The sequence below is a fragment of the Scyliorhinus canicula genome, chromosome 1 (assembly GCF_902713615.1).
Source record: "Scyliorhinus canicula chromosome 1, sScyCan1.1, whole genome shotgun sequence".
Classification (NCBI taxonomy): domain Eukaryota; kingdom Metazoa; phylum Chordata; class Chondrichthyes; order Carcharhiniformes; family Scyliorhinidae; genus Scyliorhinus; species Scyliorhinus canicula.
This window is the reverse complement of record NC_052146.1, coordinates 108,912,695-108,932,144: the sequence shown is the minus strand read 5'-3', so window position 1 is coordinate 108,932,144 and position 19,450 is coordinate 108,912,695. Positions and strand designations below refer to the sequence as shown.

At 47.2% G+C, this 19,450-nt stretch overlaps 1 protein-coding gene across 2 annotated transcripts in view; it reads right to left on the bottom strand.

Annotated features, from left to right (window-relative positions):
* Positions 1 to 235: 235 nt before the first annotated feature.
* The window catches only part of snrnp40 (small nuclear ribonucleoprotein 40 (U5)), a 38,413-nt gene continuing 19,198 nt past the window's right edge, over positions 236 to 19,450 (bottom strand). For both annotated transcript variants that reach the window (XM_038797272.1, XM_038797280.1), the window contains exons 6-10: positions 16,598 to 16,718; positions 15,046 to 15,128; positions 13,309 to 13,370; positions 11,705 to 11,808; positions 236 to 696 (exon numbers count right to left, since the gene is read on the bottom strand). In XM_038797272.1, coding sequence (XP_038653200.1) covers positions 647 to 696; positions 11,705 to 11,808; positions 13,309 to 13,370; positions 15,046 to 15,128; positions 16,598 to 16,718 — 420 coding nt within the window. In that variant the 3' untranslated portion in view covers positions 236 to 646. The remainder of the gene's footprint in view (positions 697 to 11,704; positions 11,809 to 13,308; positions 13,371 to 15,045; positions 15,129 to 16,597; positions 16,719 to 19,450) is intronic.

The window sequence follows — 19,450 nt, the reverse complement described above, 5'->3', positions numbered from 1 at the left end:
AAGACTGAAAAGGTGGTTGATTTATACACCCGAGTATATGAAAGGCAAACTTTAGGGCTGGAAAATAGTGTTATCTAATGTTGCAAATTATGGTATATTTAACTACTAGTCTTAAATTAGCAATTAGTTAAATTTCAGAATGTAAAAACCTAAGTGTCATCCATATAACAGTGTATCAATCTAACTTTGAAATTTGCAGGGAAAAAGAAATATGAATTACAGGCTCAGCAGTTAAAAAGCTTTGTAAGTGTCCCAACCTTTGCATCCAGTAGCAGTTGCAAGCAAAAGAAGTGACAATTTATTTCTCCTAGATATTATAAAAACACAGATTATAAAATTGACTGTACAAAAGTGAATGCAGACCAGACTTTACAACAACAAAATACGTAGATTCAGATTCTGCACTCACATTGCTCTCCACAGGAACTGTACAAACTGGCCCAGACCTCCAAAACCAGCCAGGCTCATTTGCCAGCTCATGAAACTGAAGAGATGCTTCAAACCCATTCATGGTTGATCACTTGTCAAGCATTAACATGTTTTTCTTCCCCCAACAACATTACATTTTTTTCCGCTGGCAATTGAACATTTTCTGTGCAGCTGCCAGTTGAAGAGAGACAAGTTCCTCTGCACAAACTGTTCCTCTTTACTGTATTTCTCCGATGTAGAGTCTTTTATCACTGGATGCTGAAAGAACTGTTGGAATAAAAAAAAAATTGTAGATTTCAGTCAATTTAAATTTTATTCCGATGTTACAAGCAGTTACAATTAAATTTCAAACCTGCATGGCTAAAGGATGGTCACGACTGGGAGCTAAATATCCGAGGGTATCAAACTATTCGGAAGGACAGAGTGGATGGTAAGGGAGGTGGTGTTGCTCTGTTATTTAAGGATGACACCCGGGCAATAGTAAGGGATGACATCGGTGCTATGGAGGATAAGGTTGAATCCATTTGGGTGGAAATCAGGAATAGTAAGGCGAAAAAGTCACTGATAGGAGTAGTCTATCGGCCACCAAATAGTAACGTAATGGTGGGGCAGGCAATAAACAAAGAAATAACTGATGCATGTAGAAATGGTACAGCAGTTATCATGGGGGATTTTAATCTACATGTCGATTGGTTTAACCAGGTCGGTCAAGGCAACCTTGAGGAGGAGTTTATAGAATGTATCCGCGATAGTTTCCTAGAACAGTATGTAATGGAACCTACGAGGGAACAAGCGGTCCTAGATCTTGTCCTGTGTAATGAGACAGGATTGATTCATGATCTCATAGTTAGGGATCCTCTCGGAAGGAGCGATCACAATATGGTGGAATTTAAAATACAGATGGAGGGTGAGAAAGTAAAATCAAATACTAGTGTTTTGTGTTTAAGCAAAGGAGATTACAAGGGGATGAGAGAAGAACTAGCTAAGGTAGACTGGGAGCAAAGACTTTATGGTGGAACAGTTGAGGAACAGTGGAGAACCTTCCAAGCGATTTTTCACAATGCTCAGCAAAGGTTTATACCAACAAAAAGGAAGGACGGAAGAAAGAGGGAAAATCGACCATGGATATCTAAGGAAATAAGGGAGAGTATCAAATTGAAGGAAAAAGCATATAAAGCGGCAAAGATTGCTGGGAGATTAGAGGACTGGGAAATCTTTAGGGGGCAACAGAAAGCTACTAAAAAAGCCATAAAGAAGAGTAAGATAGAGTGTGAGAGTAAACTTGCTCAGAATATAAAAACAGGCAGTAAAAGTTTTTACAAATATATAAGACAAAAAAGAGTGGCTAAGGTAAATATTGGTCCTTTAGAGGATAAGAAGGGAGTTTTAATAATGGGAAATGAGGAAATGGCTGAGGAACTGAACAGGTTTTTTGGGTCGGTCTTTCTTCACAGTGGAAGACACAAATAACATGCCAGCGACTGATAGAAATGAGGCTATGACAGGTGAGGACTGTTATCACTAAGGAGGGAGTGATGGGCAAGCTAATGGGGCTAAAGGTAGACAAGTCTCCTGGCCCTGATGGAATGCATCCCAGAGTGCTAAAAGAGATGGCTAAGGAAATTGCAGATGCACTAGTGATAATTTACCGAAATCCACTAGACTCTGGGGTGGTCCCGGTGGATTGGAAATTAGCAAACGTGACGCCACTGTTTAAAAAAGGTAGGCAGGCAGAAAGCAGGAAATTATAGGCCAGTGAGCTTAACTTCGGTAGTAGGGAAGATGCTGGAATCTATCATCAAGGAAGAAATTGCGAGGCATCTGGATAGAAATTGTTCCATTGGGCAGACACAGCATGGGTTCGTAAAGGGCAGGTCATGCCTAACTAATTTAGTGGAATTTTTTGAGGACATTACCAGAGCGGTAGATAACAGGGAGCCAATGGATGTGGTATATCTGGATTTCCAGAAAGCCTTTGACAAGGTGCCACACAAAAGGTTGCTGCATAAGATAAAGATGCATGGCATTAAGGGTAAAGTAGTAGCATGGATAGAGGATTGGTTAATTAATAGAAAGCAACGAGTTGGGATAAATGGGTGTTTCTCTGGTTGGCAATCAGTAGCTAGTGGTGTCCCTCAGGGATCAGTGTTGGGCCCACAATTGTTCACAATTTACATAGATGATTTGGAGTTGGGGACCAAGGGCAATGTGTCCAAGTTTGCAGATGACACTAAGATGAGTGGTAAAGCGAAAAGTGCAGAGGATACTGGAAGTCTGCAGAGGGATTTGGATAGGTTAAGTGATTGGGCTAGGGTCTGGCAGATGGAATACAATGTTGACAAATGTGAGGTTATCCATTTTGGTAGGAATAACAGCAAACGGGATTATTATTTAAACGACAAAATATTAAAGCATGCCGCTGTTCAGAGACTTGGGTATGCTAGTGCATGAGTCACAGAAGGTTGGTTTACAAGTGCAACAGGTGATTAAGAAGGCAAATGGAATTTTGTCCTTCATTGCTAGAGGGATGGAGTTTAAGACTAGGGAGGTTATGTTGCAATTGTATAAGGTGTTAGTGCGGCCACACCTGGAGTATTGTGTTCAGTTTTGGTCTCCTTACTTGAGAAAGGACGTACTGGCGCTGGAGGGTGTGCAGAGGAGATTCACTAGGTTAATCCCAGACCTGAAGGGGTTGGATTATGAGGAGAGGTTGAGTAGACTGGGACTGTACTCGTTGGCATTTAGAAGGATGAGTGGGGATCTTATAGAAACATTTAAAATTATGAAGGGAATAGATAGGATAGATGCGGGCAGGTTGTTTCCACTGGTGGGTGACAGCAGAACTAGGGGGCATAGCCTCAAAATAAGGGGAAGTAGATTTAGGACTGAGTTTAGGAGGATCTTCTTCACCCAAAGGGTTGTGAATCTATGGAATTCCTTGCCCAGTGAAGCAATTGAGGCTCCTTCATTACATGTTTTTAAGGTAAAGATAGATAGTTTTTTGAAGAATAAAGGGATTAAGGGTTATGGTGTTCGGGCCGGAAAGTGGAGCTGAGTCCACAAAAGATCAGCCACGATCTAATTGAATGGCGGAGCAGGCTCGAGGGGCCAGATGGCCTACTCCTGCTCCTAGTTCTTATGATGCATCCCTCAGTCCTTATTCATAAATATAAGTAGATGTTGAGAGGATGTTTTCCTTTGTGGGAGAGTCTAGGACCAGACGGCATAGTTTCAGTTTTAAGGGTTGCTCATTTAAGACAGAGAAAAGGAGGAATTTCTCCTCTCAGGGGGTAGTGAACCTGTGGAATTCTTTACCGCAGAGGACTGTAGATGCTGGGTTGTTATGTACGGTCAAGGCTGACATAGACAGATTTTTAATCAATCAGTAAAGGAATTAATGGTTCTGGGGATCAAGCAGGAACGCAGACTTGAGGATTATCTTATCAGATTACTCATGGTCACATTGAATGGCGGTGCAGACTCAATGGGCCAAATAGCCTACTTCTGCTCCTATGTCTTATGGTCTTACAGAAGTGCCTTTGGGGACTTGTCAAATACAACACAAGGTTGAAACAGCTCATTCTTCAACCAGTTCAATAATATCTTCATGTTCAATAAAATTGCTACATTGCATCTGACACCATAATATTGTCTGAAAGCACAAATTAGTCACAAGTTAATTTCCCAGTCATATTTATTTATTAGTAATTACTACTTGGGGATTTCAACTGAAGTTTTGTAACCAAACTCAGCTTATGGGGAAAATGATGGCTTTCAGCAGCATTGTACTTGTGTTACAGGATCTTTTACAAATAAGAAAAGCAAAAACCCCATGGAAAAGCATGCACCTTTCATGTCGAGTTGTACACTCACTGCACATTCCCACCAACAATGAGAAATGACTGCACTGAACTCCCTACTCTTGTTTGAATAGTGCCATGTGATCTCCTGCAACCACGATTTAAAGTGCCTGAAAGATGGTGCCTGTAAAAGAGGAGTTCTCCCTTAGTGACGAGACTGAAGTGTTGACCTAGACCATGTGCTCAAATCCGTAACTGGGATTGAACTCTCAACCTTCTGCTCATGAGGTGGAGACACTCAATTATATCAAGGCAACAAAAATTAAAAAAAAGTGTGTGGTGATGAGAGGAAAGACACACACTGAAATATCGGTATAGTGTGCCAGGTTCCAACTCATACAGCCAGCACAGGCAGAGTCCTGCAAGGTGCAACTCCTCAGTCCGGCTTGTTTGCCACTTGTATCCAAGGTCACGGTTAGGGACTCCAGAGGGGTTTCTAGCCTCTGTGGAGTTGAGATGCCAACCAGTTTGCTCTGGAGACACTCCTGCTGTTTCCTGGCTGAGGGAGTGTGCTACTGGATTTCCAAGCCAGTTACAGGAAGATGCCACAAACTAGAGGTAAGTTGCCAATAATGTTTAAAATAGCTAAATTGTAAGCTGATATTAGAAAAAGACAACTGCAATTTTCAACCCTAGTTTCTGAAGAGCCATGAATATAAAGTTTTTGAAAAACATTATGAAAACAGGAGGCACAGCACCAGTATTAGAACGTTGTCATTTTGATTCTCAAATCTCAGGCAATGAGCACACCGTGTAGATCAAGTGTGCAGTGCCTTTGCCCCAGGTCAATTCACCAAACTTCACTTGATACAGCTGCCTGCTCCTACCTCAGTATGATCTACTCATTGCCATGTGATTCTCCTCAGCCATTACACCTCCTGGAAAAATTTTCCATAATCTCTCGGCATTGCCAACTCCATCCCCACTGTTACTAAATTTTTCTCTTCAACTATACTTTTGGGGACTTCCGGTTGCGGCTATGACCAGCTAAGTCGCACATTTGGCAGCTCCTGCGACAAAGGTGTTTAAGGGCCGATTGGAGGGCCCCGACGGTACTGTAAAGACGAATCCCGGTGGGGGAAGGCTCCCTGAGGAGAGTGAGACCAACTTTATGGTCGGTACTCGGAGTGGGGCGACAAAAAAAGCGGCAGCAGCTCCCCGAAAAAAGCGGGGGAAGAGGACCAAAATGGCGGCCGGTGGCGCACTAGAAGATTGGAGAAAATGGGCGGAGGAGCAGCAGGCCGCTCTCCTCCGGTGTTTTACGGAGCTGAAAGTGGAACTCTTAGAGTCTATGAACGCGACGACCACAAGGCTGATGGGGGCCCAGGCGACCCAAGAGGCGTCGATAAGAGAGCTGCAGCAGGAGATGACTGCAAGGGAGGAGGAGGCCACGGTCCTCGTGGGAAAGGTGGAGGTGCACGAGGCACTCCACCTGAAATGGCAGAGCCGCTTTGAGGAGCTGGACACTCGAATGAGGCGGAAGAACTTGAGGATCCTGGGCCTAGCAGAAGGCCTGGAGGGGCCTGATCTCCCGAAATATGTAGCGGAGATGCTGAGCTCCCTGATGGGAGAAGGGGCCGGTCCATCGCCCCTGGAGCTGGAAGAAGCATATCGGGTCATGGCTAGGCGGCCTAGGGCGAACGAGCCCCCGAGGGCGGTGCTGGTGCGATTCCAGCGTTTCTGTGATCGGGAGAAAGTGCTGAGGTGGGCCAAGAGGGAGAAAAGCAGCAAATGGGAGAATTCGACGGTGCGGATATATCAGGACTGGAGTGCGGAGGTGGCAAAGCGGCGGGCCCGGTTTAACCGGACGAAGGCGGTGCTGCACGCAAAGAGGATCAAGTTCGGAATGCTGCAGCCAGCGCGCTTGTGGGTCACCTACAAGGACCAGCACCATTACTTTGAGACCCCAGAGGAGGCATGGACTTTTGTTCGGGAGGAAAAGCTGGACCTGAACTAGAACTTGGGAACGCCGGCGGTCGAGGCCGCCCGAGTACCCTTGACTGATCAAGTGGCCCATGTCTTTCTTAGGCCAGGTCGGAACTTGGTTAAAGTTGATGGATCGTTTGGTTTCTTTGAAACTTGTGTTATGGGGGGTTTCTTTGTTCCTTTTTGTGTGTCTCTTCCCGTTGCCAACTTCCCTTAATTATTGTTGTTGTAGGGGGGGCTTTTTTACTGTTTTTTGATCTGTTCTTTAAGGGTTGTGGTTACTGTTCTGTTCGATGGAGGGTGATGGTTAAATACGTTATTATTGGGTAGTTATTTAGTTATGCAGGCATAGTTATGTATTTATGTATTTATTTGAGATTTGTTATTTATATTGTTATATTGTTAAGTTGGGGAGGCGGGACGGGGGGGGGGTGCAAGTTGGTTATGCGTGTTTTCTTTTTCTCTTTTTTCTTCCTCTCGTTTTAAGGGGGCTTTTTTATGGGCTTGGATGGGGACGGGGGTGGAATTGAAGATGGCGGGGTAGGGTGTGGCCGGGCGAAAGCGCGGGCTTTCCCCTGTTCCCCGCGTGCGGGACGGAGGAAGGGGGAGGAGAGAAGAGTGGGGTGTGGCCAGCAATGGCGGCTTTTCCCGCGCTGAAGCGGGGTCAGAGAGGGATGGCAAGGGGGGGGAGGCCCCTCCCCCCCCCACATCGGGAGGAGTCGGAGTGTGGCAGGGGCAGCCGGGTCAGCGAAAACCAGCTGACTCTCGGGAGTACGATGGTGGATACACCGCGGCTAGGAGGGGTCCTAGCCAGGGGGGGGGGGGGGGAAGGGGGGTTAGGGGGGGATACCGGGTTGCTGCTGGAAAGGCCGAGGACGGGAAGGGAAGAACGGGAGGAGAGAGGGGGGGGGGGGGCCATCGCCATGGGGAACGGGTCAGAAGGGGAGGGTCGACCCGGGGCGAACAGGGGACAGGACATGGCTAATAGACAGGGGAAAGGGACAGGTCGCTCCGCGACCCGGTTGATTACTTGGAACGTGAGGGGGCTGAATGGGCCGGTCAAGAGATCAAGGGTTTTTTCACACCTAAAGGGACTGCAGGCGGATGTGGCAATGTTGCAGGAGACTCACTTGAGAGTAGTAGACCAGGTACGCCTGAGAAGGGGGTGGGTGGGACAGGTGTTCCACTCAGGCTTGGACGCAAAGAACCGGGGGGTGGCGATTTTGGTGGGAAAGAGGGTGTCGTTCGTGGCGGCGCAGGTGGTAGCAGATAAGGAGGGTAGGTACGTGATGGTGAAGGGTAGGCTGCAGGGAGAGAATGTGGTGCTGGTGAATGTGTATGCCCCGAATTGGGATGACGCGGGTTTTATGAGGCGCCTGTTGGGCCTCATTCCGGGTCTGGAGGCAGGGGGCCTGATCATGGGGGGGGACTTCAATACAGTGCTCGACCCTGGGCTGGACAGATCGAGTTCCAGGACGAATAGGAGGCCGGCAGCGGCGGAGGTGCTAAGGGGGTTCATGGAGCAGATGGGGGGGGTAGACCCTTGGAGATTTGGCAGGCCAAGGGCGAGGGAGTATTCTTTTTTCTCCCACGTCCACAGGGTGTACTCCAGAATAGACTTTTTTGTACTGAGCAGGGGGCTGATTTCGAGAGTGCAGGACACGGAGTACTCGGCCATTGCGATTTCGGACCATGCGCCACACTGGGTAGAGGTAGAACTGGGGGAAGCACGGGACCAGCGCCCGTTGTGGCGCCTGGATGTGGGGCTGCTGGCGGACGATGAGGTGTGCGGAAGGGTCCGGAAGGGCATTGAGAGATATCTGGGCACGAACGACACGGGCGAGGTGAAGGTGGGGGTAGTCTGGGAGGCCCTGAAGGCAGTGATCAGAGGAGAGCTGATCTCCATAAGGGCACACAGAGAAAGGAAGGAGAGGCAGGAGAGGGAGAGACTGGTGGGGGAACTTATAGAAGTGGACAGGAGATATGCGGAGACACCAGAGGAGGGGCTGTTGAGGGAGCGGCGCAGTTTACAGGCCCAGTTTGACCTACTGACCACTAGGAAGGCGGAGACGCAATGGAGAAGGGCACAGGGCGCGGTCTATGAGTACGGGGAAAAGGCGAGCAGGATGCTAGCACACCAGCTGCGCAAGCGAGATGCAGCCAGAGAGATTGGGGGAGTGAGAGAGAAGGGAGGGAACGTAGTGCAGAAGGGGCAAGAGGTGAACGGGGTCTTCAGGGATTTCTACAGGGAATTGTACCGGTCTGAGCCGCCCAGGAGGAGGGGGGGAATGGAGAACTTCCTCGATAGATTGAGGTTCCCAAAGGTCCAGGAGGAACGGGTGGAGGGGCTGGGGGCGCCGATAGAGCTGCAGGAGCTAGTTAAAGGGATAGGCCAGATGCAGGCGGGGAAGGCGCCGGGGCCGGATGGGTTCCCGGTGGAATTTTATAAGAAGTATGTGGACTTGGTGGGTCCAGTGCTGGTGCGAGCCTTCAATGAGGCGCGAGAGGGGGGGGGTTCTGCCCCCGACAATGTCACAGGCCCTGATCTCCTTGATCCTGAAGCGGGACAAAGACCCTGTACAGTGCGGGTCCTACAGGCCTATCTCCCTCTTGAATGTAGATGCCAAACTGTTGGCAAAGGTCCTGGCAACCAGAATAGAGGATTGTGTGCCAGGGGTAATCCATGAGGACCAGACGGGGTTCGTAAAGGGACGACAACTTAACACAAATGTCCGGAGACTGTTGAATGTGATTATGATGCCAGCAGTGGAGGGGGAGGCTGAGATAGTGGTAGCACTGGATGCGGAGAAGGCATTCGATAGGGTGGAGTGGGAATACCTTTTTAAAGACGCTGGAACGGTTTGGGTTTGGGGAGGGATTTATCAAGTGGGTGAAGCTGCTGTATTCGGCCCCGATGGCGAGTGTGGTTACAAACGGGAGGAGGTCAGAGTATTTTGGGCTCCATCGAGGTACCAGGCAGGGATGCCCCCTATCCCCCTTACTATTTGCATTAGCGATCGAACCGTTGGCGATGGCACTGAGGGGTTCAGGGGGGTGGAGAGGACTGACAAGGGGAGGGGAGGAACATCGGGTATCACTCTATGCGGATGATTTGTTGTTATATGTGGCGGACCCGGAAGGGGGAATGCCGGAGGTAATGGAAATACTAGCGGAGTTTGGGGACTTTTCGGGATATAAATTAAATGTGGGTAAAAGTGAGGTCTTTGTGATACACCCAGGAGATCAGGGGGAGGGAATTGGGCGGCTCCCCTTTAAGAGAGCAGTAAAGAGCTTCAGGTACTTGGGGGTGCAGGTGGCAAGGAACTGGGGGACCCTCCACAAGCTGAATTTTTCAAGGCTGGTGGAGCAGATGGAGGAGGAGTTCAAGAGGTGGGACATGGTACCGCTGTCGCTAGCAGGGAGGGTGCAGTCAGTCAAAATGACGGTCCTCCCGAGGTTCTTGTTTCTGTTCCAGTGCTTGCCCATCTTTCTCCCCAGGGCCTTCTTCAAGAAGGTAACTAGCAGCATTATGGGCTATGTGTGGGCACATGGCACCCCTAGAGTGAGAAGGATTTTCTTGGAACGGAGTAGGGACAGTGGAGGATTAGCGCTACCCAATCTCTCCGGATACTACTGGGCGGCGAACGCATCGATGGTGCGCAAGTGGGTGATGGAGGGGGAGGGGGCAGCTTGGAAACGTATGGAGAGGGCATCCTGCGGCAATACAAGCCTGGGGGCGCTAGTAACGGCACCATGGCCGCTCCCCCCCACAAGGTATACCACGAGTCCGGTGGTGGCGGCCACCCTTAAAATCTGGGGGCAGTGGAGGCGACACAGGGGGGAAGTGGGGGGTCTGATGGCGGCGCCACTGAGAGGGAACCACAGGTTTGTCCCGGGGAACACTGGCGGGAGATTCCAGAGCTGGCACAGGGCGGGCATCAGGCAACTGAGGGACATGTTCATAGAGGGGAGGTTTGCGAGCCTGGGAGAGCTGGAGGAGAAATTTGAGCTCCCCCGGGGAACACGTTTAGATACCTGCAGGTGAAGGCATTTGCCAGACAACAGGTGGAAGGATTTCCCTTGCTTCCCGATAGAGGGGTGAGTGATAGGGTGCTGTCAGGGGTCTGGGTCGGAGAAGGGAAGGTCTCGGACATCTACAAAATAATGCAGGAGGTGGAGGAGGTATCGATAGAGGAGCTGAAAGACAAGTGGGAAGCGGAGCTGGGAGAGCAGATAGAAGATGGGACATGGGCGGATGCCTTAGAGAGGGTCAATTCGTCGTCGTCGTGCGCAAGGTTGGGCCTCATCCAATTTAAGGTGCTGCACAGAGCCCATATGACGGGGACTAGGATGAGTCGGTTCTTCGGGGGTGAGGACAGGTGTGTTAGGTGTTCGGGAAGCCCTGCGAACCATGTACATATGTTCTGGATGTGCCCGGCACTGGAAGAGTTCTGGGAGGGGGTGGCGGGGACGGTATCGGGAGTGGTGGGAACCAGGGTCAAACCAGGGTGGGGGCTAGCGATTTTTGGGGTTGGGGTGGAGCCAGGAGTACAGGAGGCAGGGGAGGCCGGAATATTGGCCTTTGCGTCCTTGGTAGCTCGGAGAAGGATCTTGATTCAGTGGAGGGACACAAGGCCACCAAGTGTTAACACCTGGTTAAACGACATGGCAAGCTTCATCCAATTGGAAAGAATCAAATTCGCCCTGAGAGGGTCGGTACAGGGGTTCTTCCGGCGGTGGCAGCCCTTCCTTGACTTTCTGGATCAGAGATAGGAACTGGAGGCCGAAACAGCAGCAACCCGGGGAGAAAGGGGGGGGGGGGGAGGGAGGGGGGGGGGGATAGCAACGAAGGGAGCACGTCAGCGGGGGGTCGCGGGCAATGACTGCCCGAGGCCATCGGCAGAAAGGGAAAAACGGTTTGGTTGCTAGACTGGTAGCGCGGGGGGGGGGGGGGGGGGGAGAGAGGGTGGGGGGGTGCGCGCGGGGGAGGGCGTGGGGAGGATTTTCCAGGGGGGATTTGTTGTGTTATAATTTAAAATGTAGTAGGGGTAAATGTTTGTATCGAAAAATTTCAATAAAAATTATTTTTAAAAAAAACTATACTTTTGGCTCCACCCCTTAAACTTATTTCCCGTTTTTTCCTTTCACTTTAGTATCCACTTGTTCATTCTGCTCCTTAAATTGCATTGCTACATCTGCCTGCACATGACAGAATGGTAGTGAAATGTACAAATAACAGAAAATTCTGGAAATACACATCAAGTCAGTCAACCTAGTCAAGAAAAAAAAAAAGTAGATTAATATTTCAGGTGTGTACCCTTTGTTTCTCAGCCTACTGAACATTACGCATCCGAAGTGTCATGTACAGTTTTTCCCTTTGATTTCGAATTAGCTGTGCAATTCCAACAATTAATTTTTCTAACGCAGTGTTGGAAGTAATTATATAACTCTCCGGGGTTTTAAAGTGTTGGTCAAAACAAGACACTTACTAATTGGTTCTTCAGGATGAAATGCCACCTCATTCACGGAGCCTGCATGCCCCGGTAATTTATACAGGATTCTCCGTGATGTTGTATCCCAGACATAAACAAATCTGAAATAAATAGTGCAATTGGTTAGCCTCCGATTAAAGGGCCGATCCTTTAAAACAGAGATGAGGAAGAATTTCTTCAGCCAGAGGGTGGTGAATCTGTTGAATTCTTTGCCGCAGAAGGCTGTGAAGGCCAAATCACGGAGCTTCTTTAACACAGAGATAGATAGGTTCTTGATTAATAAGGGGATCAGGGGTTATAGTGAGAGGTAGGAGAATGGGGATGAGAAACATATTAGTCATGATTGAATGATGGAGCAGAATCAATGGGCCAAGTGGCCTAATGCTGCTCCTATGTCTTATGGTCTTATGATGTCTTTTTAAACGGTTTTTAACAATTTTCATTTGTATAGTGCCTTTACCTTAGCAAATCCTCCAAGACACTACTTCAAATTAATGTACTCCATAGATATATGCAGCGTTGTACTGGCAAAAATCTTACTATGACACAATTAAGGGCAGCACGGAAGCACAAGTGGCTAGCACTGTGGCTTTCAGCACCAGGGTCTCAGGTTTGATTCCACTGTCTGTGCGGAGTCTGCACGTTCTCCCAGTGTCTGCGTGGGTTTCCTCCTGGTGCCTCAGTGTGGTAGTATGACTAGAGGTAACAATGCCGAGACACCATTGGTGGATAAGCCTCGCTGCTTATTGGTCCATTGGTATGTAATACTTGTCATCTATTGGTTACGGCTGTAAGGTAGCTCCGCCCAGTAAAGGCGGGGTATAAGGGCCCATGTACCCCCCCGCAGCTTCCTTTCTGTACCTGAGCTGCTGGGGGAAACATCTAGCCTATTAAAGCCTTCAGTTCGGACTACAACCTCGTTTCTGTGGTCATTGATAGTGTATCACTCAGTTTCCTCCCACAGTCCAAAGACGTGCAGGTTAGGTGGATTGGCCATGCTAAATTGCCCTTAGTGTCCAAAAAGGTTAAGAGGGGTTATTCGGTTACGGGGATAGGGTGCAAGTGAGGGCTTAAGTGTTCGGTGCAGACTCAATGCGCCAAATGGCCTTCTTCTTTACTGTATGTTCTATGTTCTAATACTTAGAAATATTGCTCTATTATTTGTGGAGTACATTCCCTGCTCCCTACTTCCTTTGAAAAGATCAGTTTCAGAATCTGTAGATTTTTGGCACAATAAATGCTACCAGGTGATTAACTGTGAAGTCAGGTTACGTTGTTGCGGTATTAAGTTCACATCATTCTTTTTCAGTGGGTAAATGTCATTGCTTCATAGAACTATGTTTAAACAATTTCTTGCACTCATCATCCTGATATTCAGTAAAAGAGGTGGTTTCAAATCCGGTAGTTATTAAATTACAAGTCATCATAGGGAGACAGTGCATACAAGATACACAGCATGCAGCTCTTAGCTTGTCATAAAATTCATCACTCAGATCAATAAGTGGACATTATAAATATAAAAAATTCACATGAATGATCATCCATTAATTGCAAACTCGATCTCACATTTATCATCAAAGCTATCATGAAACAATATTTACCTGTCAGCAGATCCAGCTGCTATTTTGCTTCCATCAGTCGACCATGAACATCTCAAGAGGTTCTGCAAGAAATTGGATAATGTCAAATTTGGCGCAAGGGATCAACATACAAGAGTGAAAAAAAGGCATGCTACTACTGAGTTAATGCGATTCTGGTCCCCAACTCCCACAACAAATATTCAATTGAGTCTGGAAATGCACAAGCAGCATTAATACATTAAGAGGCACCCCTCATTAAAGGGGGGGGGGGGGGGGAAAGAGAAGAGGGGACCTCCATGGTAACATGTAGATGGAGGTCACACGTCGAGTAGCTCCCACTAGAGCTTTTGTTTTTTGGCCCTTTTCACCAATTTTGGGGGGAAATTGTAAAGTTGTGGTAATTAGAAGATGTCAAAAACCCAAGGGAAGAAAACGGCACAATAATGAATGAGTGATAGTCCGCCTGAGAGCTCAAGTTCGGTGTGGAGTGCTGTGGGAGGAAAGATGGCAGGAGGAAGCTGGCCGGGTGGGGCTTCACCCATTACACTGGCCGAGGTGATGGCGGTGGAGTTTGAACGGAAGTTTGCGACGCATTTTGAGCGGCATGGGAGGGAAACGATGTGAACGCTCAAACAATTGGTGGACGATAGGTTGGCCCCAATAAAGGAGGCTCTGGTAAAGACTTTGATGGTGGTGCACGAACAAGGAGAGGTGCTGAAGGAGGTGGAGGAGATATTGTCATGGCACAACAACCAGCTCGTCTCGATGGGAGAAGAGCTGCGGAAGGTGGAGGAAAGTAATAAGGGGTTGAGAGCCAAAACAGAGGACCTGGGGAACAGGTCACGGCAGCAGAATCTTCGGATCGTGGGGTTGTCCAAGGGGCTGGAGGGCTGGTGAAGTACTTTCCAGAGATGTTTATCAAGTTGTTGGGGGAGGGCCTTAAGCAAGGGGGGAAAGAGGGAGGTGTGGGAGAGGAACGGCCACCCATGTGCCTGTGTTCTGGTCTTGCCCAAAATTGGAGAAATTTTGGGGTCGTTTTTCAGCACCATGTCGGTAATGAGCCCAGTCCCCTGGGGCCCATACTTGGCGTAACGGACTTGTCGGAGTTGCAGGTGGGAGCAGGGCCAGACGTTTTAACTTTTGCCTCGCCGATTGCTCGTAGGCGGATCCTATTGGGGTGGAGGGCAGTCTCTTCTCCAGTGCCTCCATATGGCTTGGGGTCCTGATGAAGTTCCTGTATTTGGAGAAGATTAACTTTATCTTGAAGGGGTGGGGAGGGGAGGGGCGATTGAGGAGTTCCACAAGAGTTGGGGTCTGTTTATTCTTCACTTTAAAGAGTTGGTTACTGTCAGCTGCAGGGAGTGGGGCTATTCTTTGAGGTACTGGGGTGTTTGTTGGTAGAGTGTGTAGGGGGGGTTGTCTGTTCTCGTTGTATTTTATGTATAAATTGTTGAAAAACAAATTAAAATATTTTTTAAAAGACTTCATGATGACTGTTTCTGATTTCAATATCAGCTTCAAAATTAATAACCTTTGTTGAACTTTTTAAACTACTATAACCACTTAATAACAATAAACAATTGAAATACGTCCGCATCTTATGACCATTTTATATTCTGCATCACAGACTGCATTCATGTTGCATAGGAGGTCAGCATTCTCAGACAGAACATCTAAGTACCACTGGGGTCTTTTAAGAAGTCCATGTTATTTTTGATTCACTAATGCACTGATTTAATTTAAAAGAAACTCCCCTACCTTTTCAAAATTATGCACATTACCCTGGAATATTTTCACACATCTCTCTTTTGGAGCAAAGGGACGGACATCCCAGACCCTCACTGTAAATCGAAACACAAAAATCATACTGTTTTGGCAATTTACATTTCTTCAGATTTAGAAACACTCTGATAATTAAAAGGCAAAACTAATTCAAATCAGAACCTCATTCGCCACAAATGCCATAGTTTATTATATGATTTCTATCAATCTTCACTTCAGTAATTTAATGTACAATAATCTCAATGGTTAAAAAACTCCCAGAAGAGTCTGATCCAACATTTCAGCCCATTAGAGCCAAACCAGAAAGACTTTTAAGTTCCCAGATACAATCCTGGACCTGTGTTGAGTTAGCCGATTTCAGCCGGGATATTGTTCGTGAAGCTACAATTGGCCTTAACGGCTGTGGATTTGGAAGGAAACGTTCAATGACAGTTACCATTCTTTATCACTATTTAGCAGGCCCAATTATATGAATCAGTAGATCATGGGTCCAGTCAGGGTCATCTGAGGTGGTGTTGCGCCCCCCATAGTCAAATAACATAATGCGGTCATGGCAAATTATAGAAGATACTGCAGAACAAAATTGGCACCAGTGGGACACAGCCCAAAAAGCCATCATTTGCTTCATAGAGAAGACATCAGTCAAAGTGAATTGGTGGAGTGAATATTATAAGGAACAAACTTGGGTGCATTATAAGAAGCGTGAAAAAACAGCAAGGTGTAAAGTCTGTTTGATGTTCGTGAGCAGCTAAGCCACACAGTTTAACTAAGGTTACAGGTACGATTCCTAGCCTACACAGTTCGCCATTTTCAGCTGACATAGCAGTTAGGTCACACAAAGTGGTCCTGATAAAAAGTAGCCATCATGTGGGGGTCCTAGTGTGAGCAAATATCAAAAAGACAGGCCCTGCCATTTTGGTAACACTCTCCTCTGATTCAGAAGGCTGTTGGTTCAAATCTTACTCCAGGACCTCAGCACACATCCTAGATTCAGTTTCGTGCTTGCTGGAAGCACCATCACTTGTCTCCACAGGTGATTCAAGGAGTAGCATGGGACTGTCCTCTGATCAGTTCTGATCCAAAATATGATCCCAAAAGGTGTGGTAGCAGGTTCAATAGTAACATTCAAAACAGAATTGGATATACACTTGAAAACAAAAAAACCTACAGGGATAGTGGGAAAAGCAGGGATGAGAGATTAATAGGTAGCTCTTTCAAAGAGCTGGCATAGTCATGATGAACAAAATGGTCCTCTTCTGTGCGGCATCATTCCGTGGTTTGCTGTTTGTAGGAGTAGATGTTCAAACTGGCTACAATAGTGCTACATTTTAAAGGTAATTCATTGGATGCAAAGTAAATTTGGGACATGCCAGGGATATGAGACGGTATTACAGACTTTCTACACTTTTTGTCATTCTCTCCCAAATTTTACAGGAATATATGAATGTTACCCCCTGCCCTATTTAATTATTATTTAATACTCTCAGGGGTCTTCAAGAGAACAGTAACACAATCACATTTTTATTACCTGTATTGTCCATAGAATTAGAAAGAAGGTAAGAGCCATCTCCGCTTAGAGCCAAGCCAGTCGCAGAGTCTGTATGACCACGCATTGTATAAATTAACTTGTTTTGTCGTAGATCCCAAACCTAACAGGAAAAAAACAAGTTGAACTTTAAAATAAATCCTAAGTCAGTCAGCAACTTACCAAACAATATTGAAGTACATACAAATTTTTTAATGTTCCAAGATTAGCCACAGCAGAAATTCCTTATGTTTGCAATGTGCAACAAAGTGAATTTTGTACAGTAGATCTTCTACTACTGAGTTACGCAGTTTGTGCTAGAATGTGCAAGCCTCCCTAAAATGTTACAAATCTACATAGACACTTTATGGAGTTACTCCTCGGTTACGGTTACCTCAAATATCTGTATTACTAAATGTTTTAACAAGTATAAACTCACCCTGACCACTATCAATTTACAAAACAACTGATGCATGGACTCCTCATTTTTGGCAGACATTCTGAATGACCTCATTCTTTCATACAATGGATTTGTGCAATATCCTAAACAAAGCAGCTCATGGCAATAAAGAAGCAGGTCATGACCCCTTTAAGACATATCAAATCCAGGGATTTACTGGGCTTCCTTCATTCATCGCATTCTCTCTCCCCCACTGCCTTCCCTAGTTATTCTTTTAAAGCAATAATGAAGGTCAAGCAAGTTGAATGAAATTTAAACTTACAATATACCGCTCCCCCGACATCTCAAACTTGGGACGATCAACTATATGTATGCACATGCCCATGATAAAGACCAGCAATGGTGTTAACATGTGTGCCATCATACTGCATGATAGGCAGCTGCACCATACTCTCTACACGCGTGCACCCACGCACACGTTTCACTGACTGTAATCAGATAAAACAGCCTATTTCAAGGACAGAAATCTAGGTTTTCCTGGTCTGTTTGTATAAACTTGCTATGCCATCAAGAAAGCCTTTGGGCGATTATTACCCATTCCACACAAAAGATGTCGGAGGTCAATTAATGAGAGGGGTACTGGAAAAGCATATCATTGTTTTTAAAAAATATATTTTTATTCTCCTTTTTCACATTTTCTTCCAAATTTACACCCACCAACGAACAATAAACAGTAACGAATACATTGTCAATCCCCTTATCAACAACAACAATCTCATCCTCCCACCAAACCCCCAAACAGCCCGTGTGTGAACATAAACAAAAACCAAGATGGAATCAGGAAACACCCATAGTCACCATTAACACATGTAGTCTCCCTCCCCCCCCCCCGCCCCCCAAGCCCTCCCAACCTCGCCCCCCCCCCCATGTCCGATGTAATCCAATTCTTGAAAGTGCATAATGAATGATGCCCATTAATTGTAGAACCCCTCCATCCTTCCCCTCAGTTCAAACTTAACTTTCTCAAGAGTCAAGACTTTCTGTACCAGTGGGACACAGACCCGCCACGCCAGGGCACAGGGTGGAGAGGTTGCTCTCCATCCCAACAGGATCCGCCTTCCAGCAATCAATGAAGCGAAGGCTATAGCGTCTGCCTCGGCACCCATTTCCAACCCCCTCTGGTCTGATACCCCAAATATTGCCTCCCGGGGGGTCCAGATCCAGTTTCATGTGCACTATTTTAGAAACTACTCTTAAAAGCCTTGTTCCAGTTATCCTCCAGCTTTGGACAGGACCAGAACATATGAACATGGTTTGCGCCCCCCCCCCCCCCCCCCGTCCCCATCCTCCTCCCACATTCCTACCCCTCGCCCCCATCCCTTTCCCCCTCCCCATCATCCTTCCCCCCCCATATCCTCTCCCCACCCCCCCCCATCCTCTCCCCCCCCCCCCCAATCCTCTCCTCCCCCCACCCTCAACGTTCACACACATCTTCTACTCCTTCAAAGAATTGGCTCATCCTCGCCCTCGTGAAGTGTGCTCTGTATACCACCTTCAGCTGCATCAGCCCCAACCTCGCGCACGAGGTGGAGACATTTACTCTCTGGAACACCTCACACCAGAACCCCTCCTCCATATCCTCTCCCAACTCTTCCTCCCACTTTGCTTTGATCCCTTCCAGCGGTGCCTTCTGCTCTCCCAAAATAGCCCCGTAAACGGCCGATACTACCCCCTTCTCCAGTCCCCCTTTCACCAGCACCTCCTCCAACAATGTGGAGGCCTACTCCACCGGTAAGCTCTGCATCTCTTTCCCAGCAAAGTCCCAAACCTGCATATATATGAACATTTCCCCCTGCTCCAGCCCATATTTTGTTCCCAGCTCCTTCACTCCTGCAAACCAACCCCCAAAAAACAAATCCTTTAGTGTCCTAATTCCCTTCTCCTCCCATCTCTGAAAATTTCCATCCCACTTCCTTGGTTCAAATCTGTGGTTCCTCCGAATTGGCATTTCCCTCGACCCTGCCCCCAACCCAAAGTGCTGGCGAAACTGCCTCCAAATTCTCAACAAAGCTATCACTACCGGACTCCCTGAGTATTTCCCCAGGGTCATCGGAAGTGGCGCTGTTGCTAGCGCCTTCAATTATAACCCACTACACAAACTCCCCTCCATTCTGACCCACTGGGAGTCAACCCCTCTGAAGGCACATCATTGTTTGTGAAGATCTGCTAAATTTAGTTTATGACTGAGAATTGGTTCCACATGTGGTAATGTTACAAATCTAGTCACTGCTGCCCTTAAAAGGGCGTGAAGTAGCGGGTTAGGATTGGATTTGAACCAGCAATCTGTTACAAAGCAATCCATTTCCCAAGATTATTAAAAAAGGGATTGACCTAGGATCACACTGTTTGAACAAAATAATCCCTTAAAAATAGAAATCTTTTTTGTTTATTTGAAC